At 40.8% G+C, this 21,001-nt stretch overlaps 2 protein-coding genes across 2 annotated transcripts in view; one reads left to right on the plus strand and one right to left on the minus strand.

Annotated features, from left to right (window-relative positions):
* Window positions 1-651: 651 nt before the first annotated feature.
* On the plus strand, window positions 652-15,475 carry DLD (dihydrolipoamide dehydrogenase). Its single transcript, XM_040061418.2, has 14 exons — window positions 652-768; window positions 1,704-1,779; window positions 2,474-2,553; window positions 6,085-6,153; window positions 7,997-8,066; window positions 8,427-8,527; window positions 8,836-8,979; window positions 9,134-9,235; window positions 10,317-10,507; window positions 11,795-11,965; window positions 12,340-12,529; window positions 12,909-13,046; window positions 14,292-14,381; window positions 14,482-15,475. The coding sequence occupies exons 1-14, from the start codon at window positions 730-732 to the stop codon at window positions 14,545-14,547; spliced, it is 1,527 nt and encodes a 508-aa protein (XP_039917352.1). The 5' UTR covers window positions 652-729; the 3' UTR covers window positions 14,548-15,475.
* A 3,020-nt stretch (window positions 15,476-18,495) lies between these two features.
* LAMB1 (laminin subunit beta 1) overlaps window positions 18,496-21,001 on the minus strand; it is a 42,031-nt gene continuing 39,525 nt past the window's right edge. Inside the window, exons 32-33 of the mRNA XM_040061415.2 lie at window positions 19,831-19,990; window positions 18,496-18,939 (exon numbers count right to left, since the gene is read on the minus strand). Of these exons, the coding sequence (XP_039917349.1) occupies window positions 18,803-18,939; window positions 19,831-19,990 (297 nt within the window). The 3' untranslated portion in view covers window positions 18,496-18,802. The remainder of the gene's footprint in view (window positions 18,940-19,830; window positions 19,991-21,001) is intronic.

Raw genomic sequence — 21,001 nt, forward strand, 5'->3', positions numbered from 1 at the left:
AACATCCTCACAAGGGGAAGTAGACGGGCAGGTGCCAATCTCTTCCTTATTGTGATCAGCAACAGGACTCAGGGCAACATCATGAAGCTGAGTCAGGGGAGGTTTAGATTGGATATTAGAAAAAGTTTCTCCACCCAGAGGGTGTTTGCGCACTGGAACAGGCTCCCCAGGGCAGTGGGCACAGCACCAGCTTGACAGAGTTCTAGAAGCGTTTGGACAATGCTCTCAAGGCACAGGGTGGGACTCTCGGGCTGTCCTGTGCAGGGACAGGAGTTGATCCTGATGGGCCCCTTCCAACTCAGCGTATTCTCTGATTCTCTGATTCTATAAATATCTCAAAGACTGGTGCCAAGAGGATGTGCCAGACTCTTTTCAGGGGTGCCGGCGACAGGAAGAAGAGTAGTGGCCATTAACTGAAACTCAAGAAGTTCCACCTCAACAGGAGGAAGAATTTTACGTTGAGGGTAGCGGAGCTGTGGAACAGCTGCCCAGGGCAGTCGGGGAGTCTCCCTCTCTGAAGACATTCCAAACCCGCCCGGACGCGCTCCCGCGTCACCTGCGGCAGGTGTCCCAGCGCAGGCGGGGCCGGCCGGGACCGTGCCCACAGCTCGCTCCCCGCCCTGAGGGCTGCGTGCCCGCCTGGCCCCGCCCCGCGCCGCCCGGCACTGCGCCTGCGCCTGCGCGCGTCCGCGGAGTCCTTGAGGGCCGGGGCCAGGCGGTACCGCCAACATGCAGCGCTGGGGCCGCGTCTCCTGCGCGCTCGCTCGGGTACGGCACCGGCGGGGCGGTGAGGCGAGGGGAAGGGAGGAGACCAGGGACAGAAGCCGCGCCAGGCAGCTCGAGCCTGGGCTTTCTTCAGACCCCTCAGTCTGCCGGGGGCGTGCATGAGGACGGGCGGGGCCGGAGCTGCGCCTTGAGGCGGGCGCGGGCCTTGGCCGCGCTCCCTTCCCTGCTCCGCTGTCCCCTTCTCTCTCCGCTCGGCCGGGCGGAGGGGACGCGGCGGCTGCGGCGGCCCTCAGGGTCCGTGAGCGGCAGGGACCTGGCTCCCTGCTGCCATAAGCGTTGTCGGTGCTTGATCCCCCGGTGTCCCGCCCCGCGGGAGGCCAAGGCCGTGGTGGCTGCGAAAAGCGCCGCCGTCGGCCGGCCTCGGATTTTGGGCTGCGGTGCTGGGGACCTCACAAATGCTTCCAGGGATATCCTGTAATCAGTTACAAGGCGATCGGCCCTCGATATGTTCGTAGCAGGTGTTCTGTGCTGTCCTATTACTTTCTCATAAAGGTTAAAAAACTTGCCCTTTCGAACCTCCTGTGAGATACAGCTGCCTGTTCATAGGAATTGGCTGAAGGGGTTGGTTACAGAACAAGACTCTTTACAAACTCCTGGGGATGTCTAATTTATGTCATTATGTGGTTTGAGAGCCCCGTATAAAGAGTTGAAAGTTTTGTAGTTAGAGGCAGCCTGAGGTGAGACTGACCTGAGAACGGGTGTGATGACAGACTGAGGTGACAGAGCAGGTAAGTGGCAGAGCAGCTTCTGCCTCTTGTTCCACTCAGTGCCCACTGTGCTTCAGTCGTGCTGTTCCTGTTTTGGCTAACTGGTGACAGTAACTGTGTGTTCCTCTGTGTGTGACTGAATACTAATTTTCCCTCAAGGATAGACATAAGCTTGTAAAACTAAGGGGCTCTTTTTATTTTCCTTTCTAGAGAAGCCGGTTTGATCGGATTCATCATGGTCTTCAGGGAGTTTGTGCAGTGCCACAAAGGTCCTATGCTGATCAAGGTAATTTCTTGTGAGAAACCTTTTCTGGACAAAAAACCCCACCAACTCAAACCAGACAAAAAACTAAGCAATACTTCAAACTCAGAAATCAGTCTTCCAGATGAAACCATGTCAGGGTGGAGATTTAGATGAAAATTGTGGTTTATTTGCTTAATTTGATTTCAGGCTAAAGCTATAAATAAAAGTTGAGCTTCACCATCACTGTTCTTTTGTTAATTAATATTCTAATAGAGATTGTGGTTACAAGATACAAACTAGGTACAAAGTAATAGCTTCCACTGCTTTATAGTCAACAGAGGTTGCACAGTTACCTATTGCAGCCTTGTTTTCCCCTTTATAAATTTGTGGCATTCAGTAAGTGTTCATGTTTTGGCCAAAAAACATTAGAAGCTATGTTGGAAAAAATGTTACATTACACTATCAAGACATCTTGGGTAAAGTTCTTAACGACTTTAGAACAAGAGGGATGGGAAATTCAGTTTCTTGATGTCATTTTACATTTTTTTCCTTGTGAAATTTAAGACTGGTGCTTTTTCTTGTGGAATTAATATCTTTACACAACCTTTTCCCGTGTCCAGAAAGTTACTTTCAGTTGTGAGGTGTAGTTTCCTTATCTAATTCTATTTCATTAACTTGCACAGTTCTTAATATGCAATTATTTAGCTGAAAAAACAATAACTGTTCTCTCTTTCAGTTGATGCCGATGTCACGGTTATTGGCTCTGGGCCTGGAGGATATGTCGCTGCTATCAAAGCAGCTCAGCTTGGATTTAAGGTGAGACCTCAGATAGCAAAATACTCACCCAGGTGAATTGGAAAGGTGTCTGTGTGATGCTGTAATTCTTCTGACACATCTTGGGCCACCAGATGCTGTTGACATCTCTTGTTAATCTTTCCTTTCCTTGTGTATACAGATTATGCAGATTTTGAAATGGAGGTCTGACTGTGTTACTCTCTATAGCCCTGCTACTGACAGAGCTGCTTAGGACAGCTTACTTTTGGTTGGAACTGATAATTGAGGTGGGGTTATACTTTTGTGAAAGAGCAGGTAGGAAAATGGGGCTAGGAAGGAAATTTTCTCTCAACAAAGGGAAAAATAAAGAGATAATGACTGAAAAGACCAGTAGAAAACTATTCTGGAAGAGCAGACTGAGGGAGCTCAGAAGGGGAAAAAGTCATATTCAGCTGTTATGCTTTTTGGATGTGATTAGCTGAATTCTACTGCCATGTGAGAATTTTACACAAAAAGGCAAAAATGTAAATATGTGTAGAAATACTGTAGTATCTTACTTATATTTGTGTTCATCTCTGCTCTGCCTGTTGTCTTTGAACACCTTTTAGAACAGGCAGTCTGTGTCTGATGTGTACTAGTGATGTGTCATTTAATTAAGTATTGTGAGAGTTATATGTGTATAATATATTTCAGACATTTTTAAACTTAAAAAAATACAGAATTTGACTTCAGGATATTTTTTTGCCTTCACTGCTTAGTATGAGACCAGCTGACAGTCTTGGCACTGCATTATTGTTCTCATAGTTACCTGGAACTCTGAGAAGGTGGTGCTAGCAGTCTTGAGCATGTTTTTGCTGTTTGATTTGTCACAATATTCCTGAATTACCTAAAATAGACTTCATGACTGAAACAAGCTGTTTTGACCACCTGGTAAGGATAAGAGCTTCTGGTGATGAATTCCAGTGGAGCATAGGAATGGCGGCCCATGCAGTCTTCATCTTTCAGTATTTTGGGAACTTGGCTGTACAAGCCCCTGAGCCACCTGATACATCATAGAATCACAGAATGGTTCGTGTTGGAAGGGATGTTAAAGCTGGCCTTGTTCCAACTCCCCTGCCATGAGCAGGGACACCTTCCACTAGACCGTGTCACTCAGAGACCCATCCAGCCTGGCCTTGAACATGCAGGGATGGGGCATCCACACCTCTGGACAACCTGTTCCTGTGCCTTGCCACCCTCAGAGTAAAGAATTCCTTCCCAAGAGCTGATCTAAATCTATGCCCTTCAGCATAAGGCTGTTTCTGTCACTAAATGTCCTTGTGAAAAGTCCCTCTCCAGCCTTCTTGCAAACTCCCTTTAGATACTGGAAGGCTGCTGTAAGGTCTCCCCAGAGCCTTCTCAGCCTGTCTTCATAGGAGAGCTGCTCCAGCACTGTGATCAACCGGAGGAGGTGGCCTCCTCTGGACTCGTTCCAGCAGGTCCACATCAGTCTTGTGCTGGGGCCCCAGAGCCGGACACAGGATCCAGGTGGGGTCTCGTGAGAGCAGAGTAGAGCGGAGGATTGCCTCCCTCGATGCCTTTGATGTTGGCTGTGTTTGGAGAAGGAGGTTTGACTAGATGGCCTCCAGAGGAGGTCCCTTCAAAACTGAATATGTATGTAATTCTGAGTGTTGTTCCTCACTGGTCAGTACTTCCACAGCTGGGTGTCAGTAACACCTTTTTGGCTATCTTTTAGCCTTCTAATATGTAACTGTACCAAAATATAAATGTTTGAGATTCCATTAAGTTGTACATCTGCCTGTGACCAAAATAATTGAGTTGTCTTTACACATCTTTGTGAATTACTATTTTGTCATAATAAGTACTCTTGCTTCTGGATGTATGTTACTTAGCTAGTAACCTGAGAAAAAAGGTGCTCAGTGCTGCAGGTTTTAATTAAGACTCTGGCCTTCTGCCATGTGAGTTCATGTTTGATTTTTCTAAAGCTATTCTTGTGGCTGGCTATAAGGCAGCTTTTCTTGGAACAGTACTGTCCTTAATGTGTGTGATAAACAATAGGATACCATACACAAGGGGGTTAAAAAGTTCCCTGGATTCTGTTTTTCATCAGAGTAAAAAACAGTTTTGTTACACTGTTTCACAGATAGATAGAGAGGGGAAAATGCTTGGGCATACTTATGTATGTCACCATTATCATTGAATAAACATGTAGAATGTTTTTAGCAGACTGGCAAAAAGATTGTATAGTTACACCATCCATGGACGCACCTGATTCTGCTCTACTGATTAACTTAAATTTCAATTTTATTGCTATTTCTCCTAGCACAAACAGTGAGTCATTGTATCACCACCACAGCATCCCGTGTTATTGCCAGTAGTGTTCTCTGGGTATTGGCTTTCCAAAAGCTTTGCTTGGCCTTGTCAGTGAAATGTAAATGTAAAGTGAATGAGGTAGAACCTCCTTACTGGGTAAAGGCAGGAGCAGTCTGGTGCTGTTTGATCCACCGTGCAGCTTTTAAAGCCGTTGTGTTTCATGTGTATAAGACAAGATGAGGGGGAGGTGGGGGATAAGCACGTCTCAGACTGTTCCTGTGATTTGGTTTGGTGAATTTTGTTCTTCCTGTTATCATCACCCCTACCTTAGCGCAAAAGCAGCAATTTAAAGAAATTGTGAAAGGCTTTCACCTAGGTGGTTGCTTCTCAGTGGACTGGAATTCTCAAGAGTGTAAACCAAGGAACAATTATTTTGAATATGTGTGTGCCTTCCAAAGAAGACGCCAAATCCTTTGCTTCTACAAAAATGATTTAGGATACTCTCTCCCCCACTCTGTCTCCCAGTAATCTGTTTTTATGTGAAGTTTTGGCAGTTGTTTTTGTCCTTTACACACTTTGATGTTGTCAGCTTAATGAGAAGGAGATGAAATATTTTCCATGCCTCTTGGTATTGGCTTTATTTTTGTTGGGTTTTGCTTTACTTGATTTTTGTTTTTTCTTTCTTTATAGTTGTTGGTATAACTTTATAGCAATGGGAGGAAATGTTGTTTGTGGCTTGGGGATTCTGTTCTGTTTTATTTTCTTTGAAGAAAAGATTGCTTCATGGGATTTTAATCTATACCAGTTCACTTACCTGTTGTTTTCTTGTTTCTATAAATCTTCACATGATTTACATGTTTTGCTTTTTTCAGTTTTTTTTTTTCCCTGATTGTTAGGGGGACATCTTTCACTGGACTGAGTGTTGTATTTATTAATTACTTTGTAGATTTTTGTAGAAGGACAGCACTTGTATGAAAGTATGAGTGGTGCTGTGACTGTCATTTGGTAGAGAATTTGGTTGCAATGAGCTATTTTGTGGGTTTTAAGTTAAAAAAATGCATGAAGGTAAATATGAGCCATAAAATAAATCTAGGAATGAAATTAATGAGACATTTGTAGAGAAATGAATTTTCCCATTTGTCTAGAAGTACTAGGCAAGTAGACAAATGTCTTTGTCAATTCTAAATTGTGAGATATATAAGGAAATGGTGGCATAGTGTTACTAAACATTCTTTTTTCTCCTCTGTTCTTTTTTCTCAGACTGTCTGTGTAGAAAAAAATGCAACGTTAGGGGGAACCTGTTTGAATGTTGGATGTATTCCATCCAAGGTAAGTGTGTGTAGTTTGTCATAGCTTCATTAAAAACAGCTGACATGATGTGCTTCACTTGGAAGGAGATTAGGAAGGAGTTTCTCAAGGTGCATGTGCATGTACAGAACGGCCTGGAGGGTGATGCCGGTGGTGCCTGTATGGAGTAATGCAGATGTGAGGAGAGAGAGCTGAGTCCAACACATGTGCTCTGAGAGAAAGGAGGAGTAAGAAGAAATTAAGAATTTCATATTTGACATTGCCAATCTAGTTTAAAGTAATTTCAGACCTTGGCCTTTGTAAGAACAGTGCTGTTGCTGGGGAATCTGCCTCAATAGCACCAGCAGGTGGAGGAAGACACTGCTAGTGCCAGGTTTGTGATGGCTGTAGTAACAGGCATAATATTCTTACCAAGACCCCTCCTAGCTCTGTTGCTGTTTCTAATAGTTTTGCTTAAGAGGTTCCATTAGCATGGGAGAAAAAAAAAAATACAGTATAAATACTACATTTTTTAAAAAAATTATATTAATTTTTCTATTAATGTTTTAATGAAGTTCAGAGTATCTTAATATATTGAAGCACCACTCAAAAATGGGAATCCACACAGTGTTACCTTGAAAGTTTGAAACTCTGCTAGGATCTATTACCTATTTAACTTCTATTTAACTCACTTCTCAAGTCCCTTTTTATTTTTTTATCCTTTAGAGTTCCTATGAAAATGCTGTTGAACCCATGGTTAAGCTTAAATGCTCCCTAGAATTTGTTTGAATGGCAATAAACTTAAGAAGTGGATATGTAGGCTGCATACATCGAGGCAGTAACAAATGATTCAAATATTCCTTTCCAGAAAACCACCCAAAATAATACATTGGGTGTGGATTTTTTTTTTTCCCCTTTCTAGTTGCTGAAGTCTTAAGCTGTGGTTGCATCTTTTAAGTAATGTGGATGTTACAGATTCAGGTCTGTGACATTTGTGTGAAGTAGAGAAATGCTTTTAAAGACAGTTGATAAAAATTACAAAAATGGAATTATCTTATTTTTGTAGTAATAGTGTTACTCAAGCATATGTAGATAATGCAAGTATTTCAAAATGCCCTTTGAATCTTTTACTGTGCCTGCTGTAGATTTAAGTCTGTGCAAACTCACACTGTTGTTCTTGCAAAGATACAGATAATTTCATATTTGGGGTGGCTATAACAAAAGAATCAGTTCTTAGTAACATCCTGCCTTTAACTGTATTGTTATTTCTAATCAAAATACAATTATTGAGGTTCTGAATTTGAAGCTACTAATTTATAGCCATCCCTATAAAAACTATTCTAATGATGTCTATGAATTTGGAAGATCCATGAACTTGAGCTAGCTCCAAGCTATCCAGCATCAGCTCGGCTGGCTATGCAGTTATAGAAACTCACAAAACCTCAAAGTTTAATTCATATATGTCTACACAGGCTAAAATCTTAACAGGCATTTTAGTGTAGATTTTCTTCATCCAGTTTTTCTGTATTTTGTCTTTGGCCATCAGTTAGAATTATCTTTCTTTTCCTCTACTTGGTCTGTTCTTTTTTTTTTTTTTTTAAAATCTCTGTGGAGTAATTATCAATTTTTGTGGTAAAATGAGCAGAAAGGATAGGCAAGGATTTAATTGTTTTCTATTTCTACGTAAATTATGTAACTTTATTGAATTTTTCAGTAGTAGCTACTGCGTACAATTTCTGTGATTGAAATACACCTTTTCAAATACATTTATGTTGAATTTAATAGTGAGAACATTTTGCAAATAGTATAATTATTTTTCCATAGAACGAATAATTTATTATTGTGAATGTATGTCCAAATTCACTTTTGTGTGTGTCTGTTTTAGGCCTTGCTGAACAACTCACATCTGTATCACTTGGCCCATGGAAAGGATTTTGCTAATAGAGGAATTGAAAGTGAGTGAAGAGCTATCACTGACTGTTACATACGTGGTTTCCTCCAACAAGTAAATTTAATCTTTCAACTCTGATTAGTATGGTTTTCTGGTCAGAAAAAAATTTATAGTTATTTATAATATCCTTTATCTGCCATTTAGAGGCTTAGGGATGTGTGTGCTCTTTGAACTCTGAATAATGGATAGGTAAGTTACAGTTGAAAAGTGCAGCACTGATTTTCAGCATAGCAGTTGTTAAATGTAACCTTTAGCATTTAGTAGGGCCATTCAAGACATCTTTGTGCCAGCTGTTAACTGTGTTGAGGTTAGCTCCTTTAACACACTGCAATGCCTGATGTAAGTTGTTTTGTTTTAACCTTAGTTACAGGAATCCGTTTGAATCTAGAGAAGATGATGGAACAGAAGAGTAGTGCAGTGAAGGCCCTAACAGGTGGAATTGCTCATTTATTTAAACAAAACAAGGTTAGTTTGGATTGTATACTGAGCTATATCCATTTTTCTGATCTGAATTCCTTACTTTTTACATTTTCATATTGCCACATACATTAGCATGACTGATATGACAAGCAGAATTTGCTTCTCTTCCAGAGAACTTTTAAATGCCCAGTGCCTTCATTCTTAATCTGCTTAAAGGAATAGTATACAGTTACTTTGTGATTTGTACCAGAGAGATGTTTTAGCAGAATCTCTAAGCATTAGTGAGATTCAGGTGAAATGTAGCCTAACTTTACATATTTGAACCTGACTTCACTGTGTTCTGATTACTAAAGGTTGTACATGTATCTGGGTTTGGAAAAATAACTGGCAAAAACCAAGTCACTGCAACTAAAGAAGATGGCAGCACACAAGTTATCAATACAAAGAACATACTCATAGCCACAGGCTCAGAAGTTGCTCCCTTTCCTGGCATTACTGTACGTATTTGAACTTCCTTTTCAGTGTCTTACAGCCACACAATTTCATGTGCAATAATGGTTTGCACCTGATTGCACTTCATGTTCTATGTTTTTCGAATCTAATATGTAAAAGAGATTGTAAACCTCCCTTTGTGCATTTCTTTATCATTAGATTGATGAAGATAACATTGTGTCATCCACTGGTGCGCTGTCACTGAAAAAAGTTCCTGAAAAGATGGTTGTCATTGGTGCAGGAGTCATTGGTGTGGAACTGGTGAGAGGATATTTAAACCACTTGACCTTTAATTTTTGAAGGAAAAGGGTGTTACTTTTTGTTGTACTTGATGGTTTTGCTGTGATTTAACAGTTTAGTGAGTTGTAGTGAATCTGTTCAGACTTCATAACCTGCTAGCTCCGTTTTTTACCGGAAAAGCTGGGGTGTTTGTTGGGTCAGTACTTCTGCAGCTGGTTAGATAAGCAGAGAAACGAGAGAGGAACATATAGGGCTTTGTATATTTGCTTTTTTCTTTTGGAGGAGTAGGCATGTGAGGGAATGTCAGGATAAATTCTTGTGTTTAGTAGTTAATCTTAAGAAATGTTTAATGTGATCTGATAGTACAGATTCTATCAACCAAAAGAGACTTTGGAGACTTTGTACTTCATCATGATCTGAGTCCTTTTGCCTCACACCTGCACATTTCAAAAAGAATTTATATTTCCTGGTCTTGCAGCTGCTTGAAGCTATGCCCACCTGCCAAGTGGTTGCTTAGTCTGCTGACCGTTAGGTAGGGAAAGAGTAAGCAAAGTGAAATTCTGTGTTGGGTGGAAGTGGATAACTGCAGGTAAATAGGGTGTACATGGGTTTTGTTGGAGAAGCTGATGATCATGGTTAAGGTTATGAATATAGACAGGACCAGCAGTGGCTCCCTTTTGTTGAATAAAATTTCCTTAGTGTGGTATTGTTTTGATTAATTAGTAGTGTTATTAGAGCACCACAAGCAATTCCCTTTGGGTTTTCCTTTCAGATTCTTTGATTCTGAATTTCTTCTATATTATAAGACATACATGAGTTATATTTAGTTATTTCATTAGCTATTTCTTTTAAAGCCTAATTCCCTGAATTTGGTCCTGGAAGTTTTGAGTCTGCAGATAAACAATGATAAATCTTTTCATGGAAAGGCTGGGGAAAGTTGAACTTGTTTTATTTTATGCTGTCATATTTGTAGAAACTGATCAGTTTCCTGTTATGTGTTATCCTGCTTTAGAAGAGTTTACAGTCTGTTCTAAATATTAGGGTCAAAGTAACTGAAGTTTGCTTTTCAAAAATTCATTTTACCTGTATTATGTGACTGTAGGGTTCAGTTTGGCAGCGCCTCGGTGCAGATGTGACAGCTGTTGAGTTCATGGGCCATGTTGGTGGAATGGGAATCGACATGGAGATCTCTAAAAACTTCCAACGTATTCTTCAGAAGCAGGGATTCAAGTTTAAACTCAACACCAAAGTTACTGGTGCTACCAAGAGACCAGATGGAAAAATAGATGTAGCGTAAGTGTTTAATGTAAAACTAAAGGAATGCAAAATATATTCTTCCAATCCATCAAACCTATTTAAAAACACTGACTGATATTAATTCTTCTGTTTATCCTCCTTTGTAACTTAGAGAGCTCATAGTTTTGGGTTTATTAAGTCTTAAGTTGCTTATACAGGAGAAGTTCCAATGACTTGAGTTGAGGGCTTGCAGGCATAAAATTACTGTTATAATGAGATCAGTAATAAAAACAAAACTCTAAGTCATTCTTTTCATGGAAGATACTTGCTTCTGATATAATTATCATAAGTATCAGGATTGTTCATACAGTCATTTCCAAGCCATTAATTCTTGGCTACATACTGAAAGGTCATCTTGTCTTAGGGCAGAGATATTATTGTTCTTGAACAGAAATAAATTAAATAACCAGAAGAGTCTATTTTAATGGTCATACTCAAGACCTTTGAGGTTTTATACATGAACAGTTAATACAGAAACACATAAATCAAATTTACTTTGTGAAAGTCCATAAGTATACATTAGTTCTGTTTGTGTTAGTTCTCTATGCAGAAGCTGTAGATTTAAAAAAATGCTTGATGTTACTTTGCAAAAAGAAGCTTAAATTTTTTTCACTGGAGACTTAATATGGTGACTTTTACTGGTGGATCACTGTAGCTTGGGACAGTCTGTCATCCATCATTGTAAAGGTTCAGGATTTGGGCTTCTTTACATGCCGTGCTGATGCTGGTTGGATCTCATGTAGTCTGTTTCTACTTTTAGAGTATCATTATGGTTCTGAGTATGCTTTTGAAACACACTTCCAATTATCTTCACTTCCCATGCTTTGGTTCTTGTGCTCTCAGGGTATGTGAACTGAACTTGTTCTGGATGCAGTAAAACACAAGATGCACTTGCAGGATGCATGGCAGCTGCTGACAGGTGTTTGGTGCTCGCTTGGAGTACATGGCCCTACCCCACCCCCAAGGATAAATACTTTGGGTGGCAGGTATTCGGCAGCAATTACTTTGCTGTACAGTTTAATCCTCTCAGGTCATGCTATTTGCTATTGAAAATACACCCTGAATTTCTCTCAATTATTAAGAAATGTAGTAAGAGGTGTTGCCCCCTCCTCTCTCTTCTACTGCTGTACTCTTGCAAGGAGGAAGCATGGGGCAAGCTGAATGAAGGGTTTTGGGTGCCAGGCCCAGCCAGGAGGTCACCATCTTGGGTCATATTAGTTACTAGCCAGAAGGAGAAGGCTGCAAGTTTACAGCTTAACACTTTTGCTTGTTATTTTCCTGTAGTGTTGAAGCTGCTGCTGGTGGCAAGGCAGAAGTAATAACTTGTGACGTGCTCCTAGTTTGCATCGGTAGGCGTCCTTTTACAAAAAATCTAGGTCTTGAGGAAATTGGAATTGAACTTGATAAGAAGGGAAGAATTCCAGTCAACAACAGATTCCAAACCAAGATTCCAAAGTAAGTAAGAGTAATTTTTTTTTTTTTATGTAGAACATTTATTTTTAAAGTTTAACTTACTAAAGCACTTCTGGTTTTTAATAACAGAACATATTTTCCTTTTTTGAAAAGAAAACTCAAGATATCTGTATCATTTCAGTAGCTATAATTTTTAGGCAGCCTTTGAAGTTTTGTAATTTGAAAGTCACTGTCTATTTCATGTGACTAAGTACCTCTTAAGTGTGGTCATTCTGTGGAAACTGCTAAAATAAATTATATTAATCTGTTCTGATTAGAGTTTTCAGTAGCATTTCAAATAGACTGTTATGTAAGGTAGCCCAGGTGTGCTAGGATGTTTTTAAACAGTGTTTTATTCTGTTTCATTGGTCTGATAGCATCTATGCTATTGGTGATGTAGTTGCTGGACCTATGCTGGCCCACAAGGCTGAGGATGAAGGCATTCTTTGTGTAGAAGGCATGGCTGGGGGAGCAGTTCACATTGACTATAACTGCGTTCCCTCTGTGATCTACACTCACCCTGAAGTGGCCTGGGTTGGCAAGTCAGAAGAACAGCTGAAAGAGGAGGTACTGTTTGTTTTCTTTTCCAACAAGAACTATTTTTCCACCTTGGGCCTGGTTTCACTCTCTAGTTGTTTACCTAGCTACATTATCCAAATTTCTGCATTTGAATTTATTGCTTAGGGGGTGTGACTGAATGATGCTCTTGTGCATGCCACTCTCCCAAGAAGCACAGTTCTCTTTTGCGACTTGCATTCTGTGACTTTAATGCTGTTTGTTTGCAAATAATCTTTTTTTAGTAGACTCTTGCACCACTTTTGGTGATTGTTCACATACATTGCTCTGTGTCTCCTGTTTTAGTTCTGTATTGCTTCTCTTGGTGTATGTAACAGTTGGTTACGTTGTTCTTGTTGGTCATTAACTCAGTAATACATCTGTTTTGCAGGGTGTTGAATACAAAATTGGGAAATTTCCATTTGCTGCCAACAGTAGAGCAAAGACAAATGCTGACACAGATGGCATGGTGAAGATACTTAGTCAGAAGTCAACAGACAGGATGCTGGGTGCTCACATTTTAGGCTCAGTAAGTATCATCAATTGTGCTTTCTTGGCCTTGTAATATTCTTTTTATTTGGTTCTTTTCTGCACCCCTTGCCTCCTTCCCGCTTTTTAGTTACTTTAGTTTAACTAAAAAAAAAAAAAAAAAAGCCCAGCTGTTTTTTGGGGTTTTTTTCCCTCTTGAATTGCTATGATTATTTGGTTTCTTTTACCACTTTTGTGTGGTGAGGTTTTTTTGGTGGTGGTGTTTGTTGTGGGGATTTTTTCATTCTGTTTTTATGAATACTGCCAAATGCTTGAGAGAACAGCAGAAGTGGTTGATTCAACTTTTGGAAGTTGAGGGAGCTGAAAGGACTGTGGCTTTTTCATTGATGTTTTTTTTTTTTCCCTTCTCTTCAACTAAAGACTTCAACAAAGGTGGTAATCTTATGCTGCAGTCACCAAATCTGGGGTCAGTAATTTATTGAATTTAGAGTAAAAAAACCCATTGGGACTTCTGCTGTTTAGGGAGTTTTGGGGGTTTTTGGTCAAAGTTAGACTCTAATTTTTTCTGGGTTTTTTTTCCCTTGGCTGTAAATATTTTTCTTTTTCAAAATATGATTGCAGAAACACTTCCATACATTTTTGTGTACAGCTTTCTTTAGGAAAAACACTAAACTGCTCTCAGTAAGATTCTATGCTGGTTTACTTTCTCTTGCAGTTGCAGTAATTTAGAAACCAGTATGCCTTAAAGGAAGCACAACTTTGTCTCATACAAACAAATATAATTTTCTTCATTGGGAAAAGGCTCTGGGGGAAGCCTTATGGCTGTGGATCTGAGTGCTAAAAATGAGAGGAGATTTAACTATTTTTGACTCCTCAAAGATATATTCTCTTAGTAAATATACATAAATACAGAAAATAAGTGAGGGTGTAGTTGTAGTAACATGCTTTTTTTTTTTTTTTTAAATCTAGTTACCTATTTAACTTTTCAGGGAAGCACTGAAGTTTGGGGTAGGTTTGCTTTCATGGAAAAATGCCCAGCTTTTGCACAACTCTCAGGAATGAGAACAGATACTCTCATTAATGTTTAAATTTATGCTAGGTTTGAACACAGTCACCAAAGAGGCTAAGTAGTTATGACTTATTAGAACACAGATGAAGTGCTGTTTAAAACATAACTTTTTTCTATTTTAGTAGAAAATGCTTATTAATAAGCTGTTACTGATTCAGCAGAACCTGGACAACTGCATAAGGATTTATGCTAATTGCAAGTACCATTAAATTACAGGGTGCTGGTGAAATGGTGAATGAAGCTGCCCTTGCTATGGAATATGGAGCATCATGTGAAGATGTAGCCAGAGTTTGCCATGCTCATCCAGTAAGTGTTTTGTAAAGGGACTCTTGAACACTGTTAGAGACATGCTGTTACTCCATGTAGCTATTAATGACTTGTAACTTTCTGTGTTTGCTCTCTACAGACAGTGTCAGAAGCCTTCAGGGAAGCAAACCTAGCAGCATCCTTTGGCAAAGCTATCAACTTCTAAAGCGAATGAGCAGATCTTTGTACATATGTAGTACATCTCTGAAAATGGACTGCGGGCCCTTATGGAAGGCTGAGTCTGAGGATTTTAGGACTGACTTAAGTCAATATTTTAATTTTAAACATCAGCTATTTAAACAAGTAGAGTTTGGAACAAGTGGAATAATCCAGTCTCTGTAAATTAAATACTTAAATTTACATGTTTATTTACACAATGAATGTTGCAGAAAAGCAGCATGACACAACTCTTTTTCTTTTTCGAAACCAAACATTTTGCTGCTGCATGGGATTACCAGGTGTGCTGGTCAGATCTCTGGATAATTGTCCAGCATACCTTGTGTTTTCTTATTTGAAGTAGTGATACAATAAACCAGTTGAATGCTGGCACTTAAAACGCCACTGTCACTTGCGCACAAAAATGTTTCCTTCTGATGGGATTAACTTTGGTATTTAACCTACTTCTTACATATGAGTACCAAAACTTCTTTTGACCTAGTAGTGTTGGGACAGTGGGAGAAGAGGGGCTCATGTAGATCAATTAAAATTATATCCACTTTTTAAAGAGAAAATTACTCTCTGTGTGATTCTCCACGTCATGTTTTCATATTGAAAACTCGTAAGGGGAAAAAAATGAGTGCTGATTGAGAAATGAAAGATTGAAGACAAATTCATTGTACTGCTACCTAATCTTTTTTTGTTTTAAAGCTTCCATTGTCCAGCTCTCTTAAACTTAAAATGCTAAAACTGGGTAGTGAAGCAGCGGTTTGCTGTTAAGTGCTATGACATGAGGGTTATTCTGCACCTTCCACACATAAGGGCTGCAGTGTCAGCTCTCTACACAATTAAGACATATTTTCTTCTCTTCTGTTTTCTATTCTGTTCTCTTTCTGTCTCTTCTGTAGCAAGAGAGCTTAATAAATATTTGACATGGCTGGAGGGTCTTCTTGGATTTTGTTTGCTGATTGGATCCTTGTAGTGTTTAGGTTGTTGATTATGTGAGGAAACTCATAAACAGATGGCATCTTTGGAAGATCCTTAACATGTATATGAAGCATGCTGAAATCTAGTAGTTCATTTTAACTTCTTTTCCAAGGTGCCAATTTTTTTGGTTCATGGGTATGCTGGGTTAGTGAATCAATGTGGATCTGTTTTCAGGTATTAGTAGGAAGCTGCTGAATGGAAATCAAAGGTGAGACAACAGGGCAGAAAAGGTTGATTCTTCCAATAGATCTTGGCATTTCAGAAGCACTTCTAGCTTAACACAGGTAAATGTTAAGTGTTAACCATGTGATTTGCAAGTTCTTCCCAGAAGCCTTGGTCTTTCAGAAACAGTTTTGTGTTCCCTCCTGAATACTTGTAGCAGTCTTACTGCAATTCGTTCTTGAGGTTCACAGTTAACCAAAGTTTGTATTTCATTTTATGTTAAATGCAGTTTGAAAAGCTAGGGAAACTTATAATCAGTAATACTACTAAGTCTGTACTGGAGACTATAGTTTTCCAGACACTTAAAAATAAAAATCAAGGCCTTAAAATTATTTTTGTTCTCTTGCTGTCATTCCCATTCTAATTAATTGTACAGAATGAGCTGCTGAGCCACCTGTCTGGTCTCATGGCAGGCCCAAGTGCTGCCAAATGGGCACTTTGTAGCAGCTGCTGAGTGTACTGGCAGTGAACAGTGCGCGACGCTGCTGTGATGATCAGTTCCTTCAAAGGATTTTTTTTGTGACGTTTGTAACCTCTGGAGCTTAGGGTAATTATTTATTTAACCATAATGCCCTTTAGTTTGCTTAGCTGGTGCCGTATTCTGCCACAGTTGTGCTGATTTTTGATGTTAGTCAAGGTTAGGTGAGGTGTCAATCAAAGAACATGGACAGATAGAAACCTGAGCTGAGAGTTAGCAGTCAGGATGTGCAGACTCATTGCAGTTTTGTGTGCTGACTTGTGTAGCTGATGAATGTTTGTAGCTGTATATCAGTTTGTGCCATACTGTACAGCTCTCTGAAGATGCACTGTAATACAGATATAATCCCCTCCTACAGGCACAGGAACAGGCAATTCCCAAGTGTTGGAACTCAAGCAGGTGAGGTGAGCCAAGCAGGCTGGCTTGGCTGAACAGGAATCTTCTCTTGGAAACAAGTTATAGAAGGAAGGTGTATGGCCAGTGGAAGCATAGTCAGGTGCCAGGGGAAGAATACAGACCTGCTGCTGGCTACTATAGGGAGAAAATTCATGTGGCCAAAGCTCAACAGGAATTGAACTTGCCAGAACGGGTGGACAATAAAAAGTTTTTTCAAATACGGTAATAGCGAAACACATAACGTCGTCCCACTGCAGGATGAGGATGGCCATGTCAGGGACAAGGCAGAGGTGTTTAACAATGTCTTTGCCTTTGTCTTCAGTACAGATGATGGACCAAGGGGATCTCAGTGCTCTGAGCATGAGGACTAGGAATTGTGCAGGATGTCCTCCAGCTGAGAACGTTATTCTGGGAGGTATCAAAAAACCCCTGAAAGACAACGTAGCCATTGGTCACATCCATCATACCTTCATGAGAGGAAAGTCCTGCTTATCAAACCTGATTTCCTTTCATGACAAGATCACCCACATAGCTGGTCAAGCGAAGTCAGTTGATGGACCCTTTTTGGATTTCAGCAAAGCTTTTGATACTGTCTCTCACAGGAGCCTTCTGGACAGGATGTCCAGCACACGGCTGGCTAAAGGCATCATTGACTCACTAGTCAGGCACAAAGGGTTACAGTGAATGGGGTGACATCAGAGTGGTGACTTACTGCTAGTGAGGTTCCACAGGGCTCCATCTTCAGCCCTGTGCTCTTCATTAATGACAGAGGCAGGACAGGAAGGGATACTAAGCAAGTTTGCAGATGATACAAAATAGGGAGGAGCTACTGACTTCCTTGAAGGCAAAGCTGCCCTGCACAGAGACTTTGCCAAATTACAGAACTGGCCAATCACCAACCATTGAAAGTTCAGCAAGGGAAAGTGCCAGATTCTGTACCTGGATGTAGGGAAAGGCTGGGGAATGAGAGGTTGGAAAGCAGAGCCATGGAAAGGGACCTGGGGGTCCTGGTCAATGGCAAGGTGAACGTGAGCCAGGAGTGCCCGGGCAGCCAGGAGTGTCCTGGGGGTATCAGACACAGCATCACCAGCCAGGCAAGGGAGGGGATTGTCCCACTCTGCTCTGCGCTGAGACAGCCTCACCTGGGGGCAGTTTTGGGCCCCACAATATAAAAAACATTAAATGGTTAGCGAGTGTCCAAAAGGAGGGTGACAAAGATGGTGAAGGGCCTTGAGGAGAAGCTGTCTGAGGAGTGGCTGAGGTCACTTGGTCTGTTCAGCCTGGAGGAGACTGAGGGGAGCCCTCACTGCAGTCACAACTTCCTCATGAAGGGAAGAGGGGCAGACACTGATCTCTCTGGTCAGTGCTGAGGGAGTGGCCTGAAGTTGTGTCAGGGGAGGGTGATGTTAAATACTAGAAAAAGGTTCTTCACCAGGGGGTGGTTAGGAACTGGAACAGATTCCCCAGAGAAGTGGTCCCAGCACCAGCCTGACATTCTAGGAGTCTTTGGACAGTACTCTCAGGCACAGGGCATGACTCTTGGGTTGTCCTGTGCCGTGCCAGGAGTTGGACTCAGTTGCCCTTGTGGGTCCCTTCCAACTCTGCTTATTTTGTGAGTGTGAGCTTGGTTTATCATATAAATTTGGTGCATTCATACTTTCAGTGCTGACCTGTTTTCACTCTACATATTAAATGTTTCATACTCAGTGACCTGAAAGTAGTCTTAAGCTTAAACAGATATCATGCAGGGGGTACACAATCCTCTCTGAGTACTGTGGCATAACTAACTACATCTGGATGGTATTTCTTCATTCACTGTAATTTGGTCTGAGTCACCATACTATATTTCATAGTAATAGGAATCCTTCTTTAGAGTTACATAGTTCAAGCCAAGATTTTATTAGATCTCTAACCAGTTTAAGAACAAGACTTGCTGAAGGATTAATTGATATACTACTGCAGCTACTGAAAATAGGAAGGAGCTTAATGACTCATACTAGGTACATACAGTGATACAAAAGTACTGTTTATTTTCAACATCAAAAAGTTACTTTTCTTTGGTTCTGTGGCTTTAAAGTCAATATAAAACCTGTTCACCTTACCAGGTTTTAGTGTAATGTCAAAAAGAACTAGTATAATACTTGTAAAACCCACCCTGAACACAAGTACTTCCCGCTCCTGTTTATAAGCAAGTGCTGTAAACGGCAACCTTCTGGCTGATTGTCTGTAAGAGGGAGCGAACTGTCTCTTCCAGCTCCACCAACTGCTTGGCTTTGTCTTCCAGAACTTTTTGATTGCTTTCATATGTATTTTCTAAATCTGTAGGCAAAGGAAGGCAAAAAAACCCAGCTTAATTGGTGGTATTTCAATGCATGTAAATAATTATAGTTACAGATAAACTGCTATTCAAATATATTTCTCTTGTGGAAGATATTCTGTCTGGGGGGAAAAAAAACAAAACCAACCAACCAAAAAACCCCTGAAAAATCAACAAAGGCTGGAATGGCACCTTTTTGTTTCCTTAACATAGGGATGTAAAGGATCAAGGATGTTATTTTCCAAAAGTGAAAATCCAAAAGCATATTTTGAGAGTTAAAATAATTGTCATTCTTTGCTCTATGGTGGCTTTTACAGAACAATGAAATGTTTTAGCTTGTCATGATTAAGACTACTTAGCAAGTCACAGTAACCGTGCAGAAGCAGCAAAGAGGGGAAGAATGAGTTCCTGGCCTGGCAAAACCAGAAGGAAAATGTAATTGTCTCTGGTAGCAAGGGGCAGACTGCCTCGTTATGGGTCAATCAACTTTGTCAACAGTAAAGGCTGAATTAATCTGTAAACTGGAACTCCTGGGTCCTGATTAGCTTTTGTGTTAAGAGCTTTCTAGGGTGGGGTGAAGGGAGTACTGTTGGGAGATGGGGGTCTTGCTAGAACAGATGAGTTCATCCTGAGCAGAGTAGATTTGTTCCTTCCCTGTGGTGGTTCTGGGGGCAGTGAGAGGTGCCATACCAGAAGATTGTGTTTCACCTTTAAGTTTCAGCTTATTCTATAGAAATCTTTGCTTCAAAAGACTCTATTATAAGAATAAGAAAAGCAGATCAAGCCTCAGTAACAAGTAAGTACCTTTTCCCCTTCTGCTGATGAATAATAGTTTAACACTGAAATTTCTTCAGGTTCTAAGGTGTCAAATGACCTCCTCAGAACAGCCTTACCTTTGAGTAGCTGGAGTTTGCTGTTTGCTTGAGCCAACAAGGCTTTAGCTTCATCTTGCAACACGCCTGCTTTCCTCCTGGCCTCTGCCGACTCCTCTGTCTTCTTGGCAATGAGCTCTTCCACAGTTCTGTACTTGCCGCTCAGCTCGCTGTTGAGGACCTGTTCCGAATGCAAGCACAAGATGGAGCTCATGCGAAGCCGATACAGCCGGAGTTGGCATTTCCCCCCTCTGTCCTTCACCAAGCCGGGTGCAAGGAGACTACGCTGGGAGCTCAGTTAACAAAAGCAGAAAGTGTCAGCGTATTTCCTACTTCCTGTCCAAGACGAAGAGCTGTGGTGAAGACTCATCAGTTACTCTTTTGCGGATCTGTGGCTGTTTTACAGCTTCAGTACTGGCACTTGGCAGATTTGTGGGACTCAGTTACAGGGTTCTGTAACTAATAGAAGCCATGGCCCCTAGAACCACTGGAAAGCTACACCTGGCTCTGCTCCTGGCTGAGTGGTTGCATCTGGGGAGGAATACGCTTGCTACCCTTTCAGCAACAAGGACTGAACTAGCTGCAACTGAACAGTTGGTGTTGGTGAAAGTGTTGGGAAAGTCGTGAGGCTGGTTTCTCAGTTGTGCTTTTTGGTGTGGGGTTAAGATTAAGAAGTCCTATGGCCCAACTAAATTCAACCATTGAGCAAGATAACAAACCATAGCAGCACTAGAATTCTCTTGTGTTTGCTTGACAGCACCTGAAATACTACTTAGTGCTTGGATATTGTTGAGTTGATGGATAATGCAGCTCTCCTGTCAGAAAATGGCTCTCTTGAGAGTGGTAGACAAGAGATGGGAGCAATGAAACTTCCTTTGGCAGATTGGTCGATTGTTTTGTTAATGAACATTCTTTTGCTATTACAAAACTAGCAATTACAAAAGTAGCAAACATCGGGAGTAATTCCATATGTTCACAGAGAAAATCTCGCATCTCTGATATTTAGCAATTACTTCAGTTTTATGTTAAGATAATCATTTTTCCTGTTGCTTGATTCTGTGTATGCCAAATTCTAGTTTGTTTGTCCTGAACCTATCATTGTCATAGAACCATAAATAAGAATTCCAGTTTTCCTGTGACAGATAGTAAAGCTGAGGAACAGAAACCTATCTGTGAAAGGCTGACAGGTTTC

The sequence above is a fragment of the Hirundo rustica genome, chromosome 4 (genome assembly GCF_015227805.2).
Source record: "Hirundo rustica isolate bHirRus1 chromosome 4, bHirRus1.pri.v3, whole genome shotgun sequence".
In the NCBI taxonomy this organism is placed as follows: domain Eukaryota; kingdom Metazoa; phylum Chordata; class Aves; order Passeriformes; family Hirundinidae; genus Hirundo; species Hirundo rustica.